The 16,307-nt window shown below is 43.5% G+C and overlaps 1 protein-coding gene across 4 annotated transcripts in view; it reads left to right on the top strand.

The window, feature by feature from the left end:
* TMEM241 (transmembrane protein 241) overlaps positions 1 to 16,307 on the top strand; it is a 134,013-nt gene that overhangs the window by 29,105 nt on the left and 88,601 nt on the right. For all 4 annotated transcript variants that reach the window (XR_008422240.1, XR_008422241.1, XM_019465553.2 and 1 more), the window contains exon 5: positions 10,635 to 10,712. Coding sequence is in view for 2 of the 4 variants with exons in the window: in XM_019465553.2 (XP_019321098.1) it covers positions 10,635 to 10,712 (78 nt within the window). In the remaining 2 variants the exon portion in view is untranslated. The remainder of the gene's footprint in view (positions 1 to 10,634; positions 10,713 to 16,307) is intronic.

Raw genomic sequence — 16,307 nt, 5'->3', positions numbered from 1 at the left:
GGTGCTACCAACTAAACTTTAGCATTCCTGTAAATGCTTTGCTTGACCAGAAACACAGTACATCCAGACAGCCAATCCCCAAACACCACGGCAACTCTGGGTTCTATACTTATTTCCTTGTTCCTTGATCTTCCTAAATAAGGTCAGATCTGCAACCCCAGATAATCGTACCATTTCCCTATTGCCACTTTTTTTTTTCAAAAATTTTAATGTTTATTTATTTTTCAGAGAGAGAGGGAGAGACAGAGCATGAGCAGGGAAGGGGCAGAGAGAGAGGGGAACACAGAATCGAAAGCAAACTCCAGGCTCTAGCTGTCAGCACAGAGCCAGACATGGGGCTGGAACTCACAAGCCCTGAAGTCAAGACCTGAGGCAAAATCAGAAGCTTAACCAACCTAGCCACCCAGGTGCCCCTCCCTGTTGCCACTTCTAATGCTTCATAAAACTCATTCTTCCCCAGAACCCCTTGGGAAGAGTGCCCCACTATTTCTGAGGCACCATACTTCCCCAATCCAAGGATTGTTTTCCCTTGAATAAAGGACATCAACCTCATTACCAAATTTAGTTTTGTCATTCAATAGGGATTAATATCCAGAATATAGAGAAAAATCCTCAACTCAACAACAAAAACCAAACAGCCCAATTCAAAAATGGCCAAAGGACTTGAAAGGATATTTCTGCAAAGAAGATGTACAGATGGCTAATAGGCCCTTGGAAAGATGCTCAGCATCATTAATCATTAGGGAAATGCAAATCAAAACCATAACAAGATACCACTTCACATCCCCAAGGATGGCTGTCATCAAAAACCCGGAAAATAGTAAGTGCTGGTGAGGATGTGGAGAAATTGGAGCTCTTGTGCAGTGCTGTTGAGAATGTGAGCGGGTGCAGCTGCTATGGAAAATAGTATGGAGGTCCCTCAAAAAATTAAAAATAGACTTACTGTATGATCCAGCAATTTCACTTCTGGGTTTACACCAAAAAAAAAAAAAAAAAAAAAAATTGAAAGCAGGGAGTTGAACAGATATTTGGACATCCAGGTTCATAGCAGCACTATTTAAAATAGCCAAAAGTTGGAAACAACCCAAGTGTCCTTTGATGGGTGAATGGATAAACAAAATGTGGAATATGCATACAATGGAATACTATTTAGCCTTAAGAAGGAAAGAAATTCTGACATAGGCAGCATCTTGGATGAACTCTGAGGGCATCATGTTAAATGAAAGGTGCCAGTCAAGAAAGGACAAATACCGTGTAATTCCACTTCTATGACGTGCTTAGAGTGGTCAAGGGGCCAGGGGGAAGAGAGAGTGAGGAGTTAGTATTTAATGGATACAAAGTTTGAATTTTGCAAGTTGAAAAAATTCTGGAGATGGATGGGGGTGATGGTTGCATAACAGTGTGAATATACTTAATGCCACTGAAGGTACCTTAAAAATGGTTAAAATGAGGGGCACCTGGGTGGCTCAGTCGGTTAAGTGTCTGACCCTTGATTTATGGCTGAGGTCATGATCTCATGGTTCGTGAGATCGAGCCCCAGCGTGAGGCCTACTTGGGATTCTCTCTCTCCTTCTCTCTCCCCCTCCCCTGCTCACATGCTCACGCACATGCACACACACTCAAAATAAATAAATAAGCATTAAAAAGAATACATACATAAATAAAAATGGTTTAAAATGGTAAATGCTATGTGTACATTTTATCTCAATTTTAAAATATATTTAAAAAACCCTCGACTCTGTTAGAGGCTTTCTTGAGGATAATAAGAAGAGGAGGAGATGATAACGGGTTCTCACTTGACTAACGCAGACTTTCTTTGGCTGCTGTAGGACACGCATATTTGTTTTAACTCATTCATGTCTATGCATTTCAGTAAAAAGTGTGAGAAAAATAGCAATTCACTGAAAACAGGCCAGTCTGCCCTCTGTTCCGGCCTGTACATTTGTGTCCCCAAGTGAACGAGCTGGAACGAGCCGCTGTCCCTTGGGTCTTTTCTTATTCCCAGGCATCTTGCCAAGGTGGAGGAACCTTGGTGCTTTAAAATGTCCATTTTTCACACAACAAGGCCCCTAAAACACAGGCCAGCTACTTTATGTGATGCACAGAGGAAGGACAGAGATGGCCTCCAAAAGCTCATACTGGAGATACACTGGCAAAAGGGGAATCTGGTCCTCTGCCCTTAGGGGCTTTGCCATATAACGACAATAATAAGATTAATGGAAATAATAATAACTCATGCAAATCAGCTTATGAATGTATTCATTTGCATGTACATCTTTAAATACCTCACCATCTTCCAGAAAGGATGTGTGGTGGCTTGAAAGAATAATTAAAATAACATAGACTTTTTTAATGAATGGAATTTTACAGGAAATCTAGGTGGAGAATAATAGAAGAACTAGATGAGGCTGCAGAGAGACTTAGTGCATAGACATTCATACTGTAATATCCTACAAAATAAATACAGTTGGGCCTTGAATTTAGTTTTCAGCATTCTGTGGCCAAATGAAAAAGTTACAAGACCCTCAGTGCTTGTAGGATAAGAGTGGGGTCATTGCTACACCTGTCGCAAGCATAGTATAATGTATAGAACTGTTGAATCACTACGTCGTATACCCGAAACTGTTGTACCATTGTGTGTCCATGATATTGAAATTAAAGTTAATAGAAAAACAAGAGTGAGGTCATTGCTGAAGAAGAGCAAAGCTTCCTTACTCTCAGGTCCTGTGTCCTCCAAAAAAGTAGACTGGGCCACTTAATGAGGCAGGGTCTTCAACAACATCCTTATAACAAACACAGTGGTAGCCTAGTGTCTAGGATTCTTAGAGTATTTAGGATGCATGATGAAATAGAACAGTTCAGTAGGAGCAGTTCTCTGGGGCTAAAACTGCTACCCTGGTTATCTGGCTTCCTTTGCAGACTGCCCTTAGGCAACCATCCAGGAACATTGTTTCTGGCATGCATGATTTTGATAAAAATTGGGTAGTCAACAGTTCAAAATTACATTCTTTGGCAAAAGCCTGGGGTGTAATTATTTTATCTTGTAGATTAAATCCACACCCACATATTTAAAAATCACCCAAAGAGAAGATGGGATTGACATTCTTTTACAAAAATTAACAAGCTGACCCCGAGCTCCTGCGTGAAAAAGGGAGTCTCATCCTTGTCTACAGAGTGACCCAAGGCCCTGCCTGTGGGTGGGGCCAACTTCTCCATAGAAAACTATTCTAACTCAGTCCCAACACCTGAACAAATAACAATCAAGGCTTCAAAATTCCACTCTGGACAGCATGGGAATAATGAGAAAATATATTTTTTTTAACTTTTTTTAATGTTTATTTTTTATTTTTATTTTTTAACTTTTATTCAGTTCTGAGAGACAGCGCAAGCAGGGGAGGGGCAGAGAGAGAGGGAGACACAGAATCTGAAGCAGGCTCCAGGCTCCAGGCTCCGAGCTGTCATCACAGAGCCCAACACCGGGCTCGGAACTCACGAACAGTGAGATCCTGACCTGAGCTGAAGTCGGCGCTTAACCAACTAAGTCATCCAGGCACCCCTAATGTTTATTTATTTTTGAGAGAGAGAGAGAGAGACAGAGCCCAAGGAGGGAGGGGCAGGGAGAGAAGGGGAGACACAGAATCGGAAGCAGGCTCCAGACTCCCAGCTGTCAGCACAGAGCCTGACGTGGGGCTCGAACCCATGAACCATGAGATCACGATCTGAGCCGAAGTTGGACACTTAACTGACTCAGCCACCCAGCTGCCCTGGGAATAATGAAAAATTTTAAATAGATACCAACTTCTCTTCACAGCCAGAGAAAAATTTCCCATGGTACATGGATAAAATGTTGAATTTTAAGCTAATGGACTCTAAGAATAAATTAGTTGCAAACTGTACCCCTAGATAACTAACTAAATTGGCTTGCAGTGTAGTTGAATTTGGCTAATTACATTTTGTGTCAAAAATGATGATTTGGGCTTTATAGTAGTTCATCTTGGCCATTTTTCCTGAATGAAAGATAGTAGGACCTTTTGTTGTTGAGGCCATTCCTAGACCCCTGACAATGTGGAAGAACTTACCTATTTTTTCTGTTCTCTTTAGCAGCAAGCAAGTATATAGATTTGCTAAAAGTGGTTTTCAAACTATTAAGAGGAAGGTTAAAAAAGAGAACCAAAATATATTCCTCCATTTTCTTATCTGCATAATGGGGGGTATTAATAACATCTACCTGGTAGAGTTATGACAATTAAATATGCAAAAGCAGTTAGGATAGCAGCTAGCACATAATAAGCATTCAATATATCTTAGGTATTATTATTGCTAGTATCATTTCTCAGAACTTTTGTCTGATTTGACAAAAAGTAAGTCCTGCTGAACCTCACTTCATAAGATAATAAAGGGCAGGTTTTCTAAAAGAATCAGTCACTAGGGGCTCTCCTGAACTGATAGCATAGTTCAGACTGGGACTTGTACACAGAATTAGAGGCCAAGGAAAATCAGTAATAAAAGTTGCAAACTGTGTTAATAACTGCTTTTCATAGGCCTCTATGGAGGCTGAGATTGTCAATTGTACAATTACAGGTTTGGGTTTTTTTTCAGTTATTTATTTATTTTGAGAGAGGAGGATAGCGTGTGCATGGGAAAGGCAGAGAGGGAGAGAGGGAGAGAGAGAGAATCCCAAGTAGGCTCTGCACCGTCAGCGCAGAGCCTGACACAGGGCTCAAACTCATGAACTGTGAGATCATGACCTGAGCTGAAACCAAGCGTCGGATGCTCAACCGGCTGAGCCACCCAGGCACCCCACAATTACTGTTCCTAAAGCCTGCTAGCTTCTCAGTAGAAAAATGGCTTGAGAAATCCAGAGTTAAATTTTTTAAAGTAGCAGTGGAAGCTATCCTTTAAAAAAGGATAAGAGGGACACCTGAGTGGCTCAGTCAGCTGCGTCCAACTCTTGGTTGTGGCTCAGGTCATGATCTCACAATTTATGGGATTGAGCCCCAAGTCGGGCTCTGTGTTGACATCGTGAAGCCTGTTTGGGATTCTCTCTCTCTCTCCCTCTTTCTCTGCCCTCCCCCCACTCTCTCTCTCTTAGTAAGTAAATACATTAAAAAATAAAAGAAAATTAGAAAGGTCATAGAGCTTACCCTGAGTTCATGTATTTTATTTTTTATTTTATTATTTTTAAAAGATTTTATTTTTAAATAATCGCTACACCTAACATGGGGTTTGAACTCACAGCCCCCAACACCAAGAGTCACATGCTCTTCTGAATGAACCAGCTGGGTCCCCCTGAGTTCCTATATTTTAGATCATACCAGTTTTCTTACTGGAGGGAGCAGACTGGTGGGATTTGGAACACACCAGTCCTACTGGACTTTGGACAGTTGTAGGGCCAGGAAGGTTACACTGGGGGCTTGCTGTAATTTGGGTTTTGTAGCATCAAGGTTAGGAGCTTGGGCTTTGTAGAGAGCCTGGATTGGAGGCATGGCTTGGCCTCTGAACTCGTTGTGAGCTCTCAGCAAGTTTCCTCATCTTCTGAGCATTCGTTTCCTTGTCTATAAATCAAGTGGTAGCACCCACTAATTGAGTTGTTGGAAGGAGTTTTTGTGTGTGTTTTTTTTTTAATTTGGAAACAAACATTCCAGATGTTTGATCTGGTATTCCAGATCTGTGATCTAGTGTAATGAGTGTCTTTGATACCAAATTTTCCCAATGTTTTTTAACATGATGGAATAGAGGGCTTTAAAAAGAATATACCTTCTTTACATGAATTCAAAAGTCCCATGATTAAGACCCATCTCACTTTTAAAAAGTGGGGGGAGCGCCTGGGTAGCTCAGTCGGTTGAGTGTCTGCCTCTTGATCTCAGCAAAGCTCTTGATTTTAGGGTCATGAGTTCAAGCCCATGTTGGGCTCCATGTTGGGCTCCATGCTGGGCATGGAGCAGTGGGGGTGTTTTCCTCACTTTATGCGGAAAATGCACCAAATAAGGTTGAAGGCGATTCCTGGTCACAGCCTGCCTAACCTCGCCCTCACTGTCATTCTTGCAGCCCTTTGGGCCAAATGCAAAGAGCCTGTGACATGAGCAGAGCCCAAAGCAGCCCCCAAGGCCCCAACATGGCAGCTGGGAAGGAGATTTAAATAAAAGAATGCAATTAAAATACTTAGCACTGTGCCCAACACATTGTTGGTAGCTGTCATTAGTGTACTTGAAAATCAATTCTGTGTGTATGATAGATCCTTTTCCAGAATGTGACCAGAGCAGAGTCTAGGGAGATCGAGAAACCTATCCATGGTTTATTAAATCAAGAAAATTAGCCTCCTTTGAGGTCTAGAGTTCCTAAATCTGGTGTCCTTTAAAAAGGTCTCCATTTTGGGGGGCACCTGGGTGGCTCAGTCGGTTAAGCCTCCCACTTTGGTTCAGGTCATGATCTCATGGTTTGTGGGTTCGAGCCCTGCGTCAGGCTCTGTGCTGACAGCTCAGAGCCTGGAGCCTGCTTCAGATTCTGTGTATCCCTCTCTCTCTGCCTGTCCCCTGCTCGTGCTCTCTGTCTCTCAAAAATTAAAATAAAATTTTTAAAAAAGTCTTCATTTTTTATGGGTTTATTTATTTTTGAGAGAGAGAGAGAGAGAGAGAGAGAGAGAGAGAGAGAGAGAGAATGCGCACATGCAATAAGGGTAGGTAGGGGCAGAGAGGGGAGGGGACAAAGGATCCAAGACAGGCTCTGCACGGACAGCAGAGAGCCCAATGCAGGGCTTGAACTCATGAACCATGAGATCATGACCTGAGCCGAAGTTGGATGCTTCACCAACTGAGCAACCCAGATGCCCCAAAAGGTCTTAATTTTAAATAAATAGTATCCAGGCTTCCCTTTCATATTTTCATGTAACCCACCCAAGATTTTCTTTGCTATCTTCTCAAGCTGAGAACCAGAAGCCCAGGCCCTAAGTTTGCCAAACATGGCCTAATAGATAAAGCCAGTTAAAAAAAAAATCTCTATTGATCTTAAAACAATAAATATTAATTCAAAATATAAAAATTTAAGAGGAGTAAAAAGAAGCACAAAAGATAAATTAAAAACTAGAAAATAATAAATATCAAGTATGATTTTTTAAACCCTTTTTAAAAATTTTAACTCCAGTGTGGTTAACATATAGTGTTGTATTAGTTTCAGATGTACAGTATAGTGATTCAACACTTCCGTACATCACCTGGTGCTCATCATGACAAGTGCCCTCTTTAACCCCTGTCACCTATTTCATCCAACCCCCCACCCACTCCCTTGGTAACCATCAGTGTGTTCTCTGTAATTAAGAGGTTACTTTTTGGTTTATCTCTCTCTCCCTCTTTTTCCCCTTTTGTTTCTGTTTTTTTCTTTTTTTGAAGATTTATTTATTTTGAATGAGAGAGAGTGAGTGAGCAGGGGAGGGGCAGAGAGAGAGAATCCCGAGCAGGCTCCTCCCTGATGTAGGGCTCTATTTCATTTACCGTGAAATCATGACCCTGAGCTGAAATCAAGAGTTGGACCCTTAACCGACTGTGCCACCCAGGTGCCCCCCCCCCCCCCCCCGTTTGTTTTGTTTCTTAAATTCCACATGTGAGTGAAATCATATGGTATTTGTCTTTCTGTGACTGACTTATTTCACTTAGCATAATAATCTCTAGGTCCATTCATGTCATTGCAAATGGGAAGATCTCATTCTTCTTTATGGCTGAGTAATGTTCCATCACTTATTATATATATGTATACACATATATGTATATATATACCACATCTTCTTTTTAAAATTAAATTTTTTTAACGTTTATTTTTGAGACAGAGAGAGACAGAGCATGAAGGGGGGAGGGTCAGAGAGAGAGGGAGACACAGAATCCAAAGTAGGCCCCAGGCTCCAAGCTGTCAGCACAGAGCTTGATGTGAGGCTTGAACTCACGAACTATGAGATCATGACCTGAGCTGAAGTCTGATGCTTAACTGACTGAGCCACCCAGGCACCCCCACCACATCTTCTTTATCCGTTCATCTATCAATGGATACTTGTGCTGCTTCCATAATTTGGCCATGGCAAATAATGCTACAATAATCATAGGGGTGCATATATTCTTTCAAATTAGTGTTTTAATATTCTTTGGGTAAATAGCCAGTAGTGTGATTGCTGGATCATAGGTAGTTCTATTTTTAACTTTTTGAGGAACTTCTGTACTGTTTTCCATAGTGGCTGCACCAGTTTGCATTCCCACCAACAATGCACAAGGGTTCCTATTTTTCCACATCCTCACCAACATTTGTTGTTTCTTGTGTTGTTGAGTTTAACCATTCTGACAGGTGTGAGATGATATTCCATTGTAGTTTTGGTTTGTATTTCCCTGATGGTAAGTGATGTTGAGCATCTTGTCATGTGTCTGATGGCCATCTGGATGTATTCTTTGGAGAAATGCCTGTTCATGTCTCCTGCCCATTTTCTAACTGGATTATTTGTTAAAATAAAGTATGATATTTTATTATCCATTTATTTATTTTTATAAAGTATGATTTTAAAAGGAAAAAACAATTTGAGTTGCACTTTTAATGAAAGATAAATCAGTAGAAAATGTTAAAAAGGCAGGAAAATGTAAGGCAAGAACTCCAAAAGAATAAAAAACAGTGCAAGTTAGAACAAAGTACTAAAATAGGGAAGAGCTACAAAGTTTTAAAAACAAGGTAAAAATATATCCTCCAAAAAGATAAAGAACAGATCCATCTGGAAGTAGGCGAGTGACGTGATCTTAAGTGGGTCCTCTAAGCTGGAACAGTTTCCCAGCTCAGGGTCCTCTGTCTAGGCTGCTGAGAGTCGGCTGTCTGTTAATACTGACCACTTTTTGTGTAGTGCTCCCGAACCACTCCTCTATCCTTTACCTACTCGTTTCTGTCATTCCTCCCAAGTGCTCCGGGTCGTAGAAATTGCTATCCCCATACAGAGAAGCAAACTAAGGTTTGGATAAGTGCCTTGCTCCACTAGCCCCTTCTGATGCCAAAACCCATGTATATGCTTGATCTTTTTCACTTTTCAAGAAATATTGACATCAATATATCACAATGTATTGTTGTCATCAACAACAGAGACAATAACAAAATCCCACACCCTTTAATCCTTCTCACTCACCATGTCAAGATTACCCATCAGATTCGGAGAGACTGACATTCTTAGCGAACAGCCCAGCAATAGTAAATGTGCAGTGGGTGCTCTGTTTACCTTAATAACCCTCTGGAGTGTTAGGGTTTTTTTTTTTTTTTTTAAGTTTATTTATTTATTTTGAGAAGAGAAAGAGACTGAGTGCATGTGCGAGCAAGGGAGCGGGCAGAGACATAGAGGGAGAGAGAGAATCCTAAGCAGGCTCAGTGCTGTCAGCACCGAACCTGACACAGGCTCCATCTCACAAACCATGAGATCATGACCTGAGCTGAAAATCAAGAGTTGGGCACTCAACTGACTGAGCCACCCAGGCACCCATGGAGTGTTAAGGTTTTTTTTGTTTTTTTTTGTTTTTTTTTATCTCTTCTCCTTTCCCTCACTTTTTTTTGGGTGCAAATTTGATCCCAGTCATTCAAATATTTACCTCAGTTCAGTCTCCTAAATATCTCCTTAATGTGAACACTTTTCTCCTTTTTCACTGCCACTGCTAAGTTCAGGCCGCCATCTTGCCATTCCTTGTATTAATTTCCCATGACTCCTGTAACAAATTACCACATATCGGGTGGCTTAAAACAGCAGAAACTTGTTGTCTCCAGCTGTAGAGAATATCAGTGTTATTGTGCCGAAATCCTGGTGTGTCCGCAGGGCCCCACTGCCCTCCAGAGGCTCTACGGGACGATCCACTTCTCGCCTCCTCCAGCTTCTGTTGGCTGCTGGCATTTCTTGGCTTGTGTCCCATCACTCCAGTCTCTGCCTCTGTGGTCACATGGCCTCCTCCTCCGTGTGTGTCAAATCTCTTTCTCTTACAAATATATGTGTTTGCATTTGGGGCCTACCCAGATAATTTGGGGCAAACTCCCCATCTCAAGATTCTTAATTTAATCACAATTGCAAAGACCCCTTTTTGCCATGTTAGGTGACATTCACAGGTCCCAGGGATTAGGGTGTGACTGTCTTTCAGGGGGCCATTTTTCAGTCTGCCACACCCCAAGACTTTTGCAACCATCTCTGCCTTCTGTCCTCTACTGGGAGCCCAAGTTCCTTTAAACACACAGATCAAATCATGTCATTCCCTTGAAACTCTTCAGCGGCCACTTGGCTCTTGGCAGGGTTCTGACACTCTGCTGAGTAAGTGCGCCTTTTTGTGTATTCCATCAGAGCTCTTACCTCGATAGGGACAGTCTCCCTATCACGTATCCACCTTGTACGTGGGATGTTTTTCCTGTGACACACAGTAGGTGCTTAATAAATATGTGTTGAGCCTCTACATCCACCTCGCCAAGAATAATACTCCAACAGAGAGCACTAATCCACGCAGAAGAGTTTTTGCTGGAGAGGATCATATATGTGAATGCCAAAAGTTCCCACGGACCTTTATTTTTAAGCAGAAACCAAGTATTATGTAATTAAGGGATCAAAGAAAACATTTTCATGCTTATTACATTATTCTGTTTTCTTTCAGGCCATTCCTGTGTTTCTTACTTTGCATAATGTAGCTGAAGTTATCATCTGTGGGCACCAGAAGTGTTTTCGGAAAGAGGTAAATGATAATGCAAAATGCTAGTCTCGCTTCCCTTGCTTTAAATTTCAGAGATGAACTCTTTTTTTTTTTTTTTTTTTTTTTTTAATGGCCCAAATTAGTGTCTACCTTTTCCTGCCATCTGTTTCCTGTCAGTGGTCAAGACTGCCTGGCAGTCATCACTAATTTCAAGCATCGTGTATTTGACATCTCTTCAGTTCACTGTGCATGTGTGGGAATGCTTGATCTGAATGGCCCTCGGCTGCAGGTCAGGGCAGAGCAAGCACCTTGGGATATGAGGTGGAATTTACTGTGGGCTGAGGAATGGGAGCGGGGGTCCTTATTCCCACCCACAATGAACCCCAGGGGCCATAGGGAAACATATTGCAGAGATTCACGTAGGGTGCTGGGAGCATTACCTCCCCCTCCCCCCCCCCCCCGGGGGAAATCCCCTTTCTTCCCAAGCCCAGCTCTGCCTCACACCAGCTCAAGCAAGTGTCTTTGCTTTCTGTGCCTCTACTGGGGAAAAGGGGACACTAACGACACCTGGCTCATACAGTTGTTGGGAGGACGCAGCGAGGCACATGTGTTAAGTATTTCTGAAAGTTTCTGGCGCCTAGTAGGTATTTATTAATGTTATTAGTGGCAGTTTTAATTTGGTCCTCTTTTGGGAGCTCTTTTTTCTAACATCTGCCCATTTGAGATGGTTTCATATAAAAATGTGGAACTTTCCAACCAGAGAGGCTAGTTGGCCATTCAGGCAGCTCACTTCTTACGGGTGTGTGGGAGAGAGAGGCATCCTTCCCATGGCCGAGGCCACTCCATACACCTGTGCACCCTGTCATTCCCATCTGCTGCTTGCGGGCAGCTCCATGGACTACCTCCTTATCCTGGATAGCTGACCTCTCTCTGTCTCTGCTGGCTGACTTTCCTCAACCAGTGGACACACTCAGTGCTCTCAGTCCACCAAGGATGGAGTGGGCCCTGGGAGACCCGCCAACACTAACCCAGCTCTGAAAGGCTGTGTTTCTAAAACCAACACTGGATGCCAACGCCGGCGTGCTCTCTTGCCTGTGCACCCCTCCACCTCCGCCCCACCGCATCCTTGCCCTCCCCCAGCACAGTGTGTGAGGGAGGGAGGGAGGGTCAGGTTCGGAGCTGTTCATGGCCTCGTGCCCTTCTCACCCCCAACCTGCTCCGGCTTCTGCCCCCACCATTCCCCTGGAGTTGCTTAGGCTGAAGTCACCGATGGCTGCGTTTATGCGACTTCCGTTGGCCTTGTACACCATTCACCAGGTTCACTGCTGCCTTTCCTTGAGTCTCTTGGCCCCCTTGACCTGTTGGTTCTCTTTCCCGGTCTCTGGCTCTTCCTTCTCCCTTTCTTTCGTCTGCCCTTCAGGGTCTCCCAAGGCTCTGTGTCAGGAGCCCTTTGCTCCCATGCACACTCTCTGGATAGTCTCATCCACACCCATGGCAGCGCCCCCGCTCCATTCACTGTGACTCCTGTGTCCCATCTCCAGCCCAGGCCTCTCTCTTGAGCTCAGATCCCCACGGCCTGCTGCCTCTAGCTGTCTGCCCAGCTGTTTCCTGGGCATCTGAAATGCAAAGGGACCAAACCGGAACTGCTGTTTTCCTAACCTGCTTCCTACTTGGCGATCCCATGATCCTGATCATCACCACCCAAGTCAGAAATATAGGGATTCTTAAAGTCCTGGTTTGGTCGTCTTCCCCCCACCCCTCCACCACACCCTGTTTCTGAATCTGTCCCCTCCTTTCCATTCCCACTGCTGCTGTCACCTTGGTCAGATGCTCATCTGTTTTTCAGGGCTATCTGGCTAGGGGCCAAATGACATCTTGCTCCCCCAAGCCCTTGGGCAGCCAAGTAGGGCCTGGGTTGAGCAGACCTGGCTTGGACTGTCTTTGCGTTGTGTGTGTGCCGTCGCCTGCCATCGCCTGCCATCGCCTGCCAGGTGTGCAGTAGTGCCTGGCTGCCTTCCCTGCCTCTGCCTCTGCCTCTCCCCCTGCCTCTCCCCCTCACCTTCCTCCACACTGCACGCAAGTGACCTTCTGATACAGATCCGATCACGTGCCCATGTACTTGGGGACTACGCATGACCTACACAGAGGCATGTAAAGCTTGTCACCACCAGGATACCATCTACCTCTAGGGTTTTAGAAAATCCAGCCACAACCAAACTTCTCACGTTTCCTAGACCATGTCGTGATGTTTTCTTTCTTGTGATCTGTCAGAGAACCTCTTCAACACCATCTCATTTATTCTAAATACGTGCCCACTGTGCCAGGCTGAGTCTATAGTAGTGAGGAAGAGCTATGGCCCTACCATTCTGGGCTCCTCGTACGTAGCATCAACCGAGAAGGGAAGACACTAGACAAATCATTACACCCACCTGCTGGATTGTACGGCCCGAGAGGCCACTCTAGGGAAGTGACATTTAAACACAGACAAAGGCTGAACAGGAGTTCAACAGGTGGGGCAAGGGGAGGGCTCCCAGGAAGAGGAGCCATCTGATGCAAAAGGCCAGATGTAGGAAGGGATTTGGCCAGTGAGGCTGGAGCTTGACAAGAAAGAGAGGGTGGCTTAGGATGAGACTGGAGACAGGACAAGACTTTGAGGCTGGGCTAGGAATGTGGGGTTTATGCTGAGCGCAGTGAACGGCCAGGGTTGGGTGTGAAAGGCCCGAGGGACCGATCAGATTTACAGCGTTGAAAGCTCATTCAGCTGTCTATGGAGGAGAAAGGACTGCAGGAGGTGAGAGGGGACCCTGTGGTGACTCTCGAAGTCTCACGAGGGAGGCTCTCAGTATTTTAGGCTGGTCTGCATGCAGTTGGAGCCTTCCCTGACACCTCAAGGAGCGTGAGCACCTCTCTCTGACTTTATACCTCTCACCCCATCTGGCAATTTCCGTATTTCATCAATTACATGCTGCTTTTTTTTTCATGTTAAAAAAATACTACTGGAGCACCTGGGTGGCTTAGTCAGTTAAGTGTCCGATCTTGATGTCGGCTCAGGTCATGATCTCACGGTTCATGAGTTCGAGCCTGGCATCGGGTTCTGTGCTGACATTGTGGAGTCTGCTTGGGATTCTCTCTCTCTCTCTCTCTCTCTCTCTCTCTCTCTCTCTCTCCCCCCCCCCCCTCTCTGCCCCATCCCCTGCTTGCACCTTCTCTCTCAAAATAAATAAACTTTTAAAAAAGTATTCACTACCTATAGTTAGGACGCTTTTACTATCAATGGCCTGCCATGGTCAAATGCTTTCTTTCTTGATAGTATATAAAAGAATGGGGAATTTTACAATCAGTGGCATCTGAGGTTCAATGAAACGCAGTAGGAGTTTCCCTGGGTCTCTGCCTGCTTTCTCAGAATCCCCCTTGGCAGGGACCACGTGTTCTCTGCAAAGCCCCGAAGTCCAGCCCCAGAATTGCCAAGCTGAATATTCACTAGCCAGTCACTGAGGTTGAGAAACTCACCAAGAGCTGCTCAGGTTCTGGGAGACTGACTCATGCTTCTTATCTTCAAAGTGGACACCTTTGTTGTGAATTGAAAATGAAGATTCATCTGGTCTAGGGAAGAGATCCAGGCATTTCTACAAGGTATTTCTTCCTGGTGGACAAGTCTGATCACATAGTCAAGGCTGCACGTAAGAAACAGGGTTAGAGAGTCCTCAGGGGTATCATCATCAGGCAAAAACCAGGCGCCAGACTTCCAGGCTGAGGGGAAGAAACTGGATAAACGCCAAAATATTTTGAATCTTCATCTCCATTTCATCACTAACACTAAACAGCATTCTTTCTTTTTTAAAAAATTTTAATTCCAGTATAGTTAACATACAGTGTTATATTAGTTTCAGGTGTACAATACAGTGATTCAACAATTCCATACATACATCTCCCGGTGCTCATCACAAGTGTACTCTTAATCCCCCTTATCCATTTCACCCATTCCTCCACCCACATCCCCTCTGGTAACCATCTGTTTGTTCTCTATAGTTAAGAGTCTGTTTTTGGCTGTACCTCTTTTTTTTTTTTTTTTTTTAATGTTTGTTTGTTTTGTTTCTTAACTTCCACATATGAGTGAAATCATATGGTGTTTGTCTTTCTCTGACTGACTGACTGACTGACTGCACTTAGATTATACCCTCTAGGTCCATCCATGTTGTTGCAAATGGACAGATTTCATTCTTTTTTATGGCTGAATAATATTTCATTGTATATGTATATGCCACATCTTCTTTAAATTTTTTTTAAAGTTTATTTATTTTCAGGGGCACCTGGGTAGCTTAGTCGGTTGAGAATCCGACTTTGGCTCAGGTCATGGTCTCATGGCTTGTGAGTTCGAGCCCTGCGTCGGGCTCTGTGCTGACAGCCCAGAGCCTGGAGCCTGCTTTGGATTCTGTGTCTCCCTGTCTTTCTGCTCTTACCCTGCTCATTCTCTCTCTCTCTCTCAAAATAAATAAACATTAATAAATTTTTTTAAGTTTATTTATTTTGAGACAGAGAAAGAGCATGAATTGGGTAGGAGTAGAGAGAGAGGGAGAGAGAGAATCCCAAATAGGCTCTGCACTGACTGTCAGCGCAGAGCCCAACTCGGGGTTTGAACCCACAAACTGTGAGATCATGACCTGAGCCGAAACCAAGAGTTGGATGTTTAACCAACTGAGCCACCCAGGTGCCTCAATATGCCACATCTTCTTTATACATTCATCTGTTGGGACACTTAGGTTGCTTCTATAATTTGGCTATTGTAAATAGTGCTGCAATAAACATAGGGGTGCATATATCTTTTCAAGTTAGTGTTTTTGTATTCTTTGGGTAAATACCCACTGGTGAAATTACTGGATCATAGAATAATTCTATCTTTAACTTTTTGAGGAACCTCCGTATTGTTTTCCACAGTGGCTGCACCAGTTTGCATTCCCACCGGCAGCACATGAGGGCTTCTTTTTCTCCACATCCTCGTCAACACTTGTTGTTTCTTGTGTTGTTGATCTTAGCCATTCTGACTAGTGTAAGCTGATATCTCATTGTAGTTTTGATTTGCATTTCCCTGATGATGAGCAATGTTGAGCATCTTTTCATGTGTCTGTTGGCCATCTGGATGTCTTCTTTGGAGAAATGTCTGTTCATGTCTTCTGCCCATTTTTAATTGGATTATTTGTTTCTTGGTGTTGAGTTATATAAGTTCTTTATATATTTTAGATACTACTCCTGTATCACATATGTCATTTGCAAATATCTTCCTCCATTCAGTAGCTTGTCTTTTAGGTTTATTGATTGTTTTCTTTATAAACAACATTTCTTGTCAGGGCAAATTAGGAAACAATTGCGTGGATTACATACGTATTTAGTTATTTTAAAAAAACCCTTTATTTTGGGGCTCCTGGGTGGCTCATTTGGTTAAGTGTACAACTCTTTATTTTGGCTCAGGTCATGATCTCATGGTTTGTGAGATTGAGCCCCATGTCGAGCTCTGTGCTGACAGCACATAGCCTACTTGGGATTCTCTCTCTTCCTCTCTCTCTGCCCCTTCTCTGCTTGCACACACACATTCTCTCTCTCAAAATAAGTAAACATTAAAAAATATTTTTAAAACCTTTA

Source organism: Panthera pardus, unplaced genomic scaffold (assembly GCF_024362965.1).
Source record: "Panthera pardus isolate Hobbes unplaced genomic scaffold, ASM2436296v1 HiC_scaffold_15, whole genome shotgun sequence".
In the NCBI taxonomy this organism is placed as follows: Eukaryota; Metazoa; Chordata; class Mammalia; order Carnivora; family Felidae; genus Panthera; species Panthera pardus.
The sequence above is the reverse complement of the archived record's forward strand: the minus strand, read 5'-3'. Positions and strand labels throughout refer to the sequence as shown.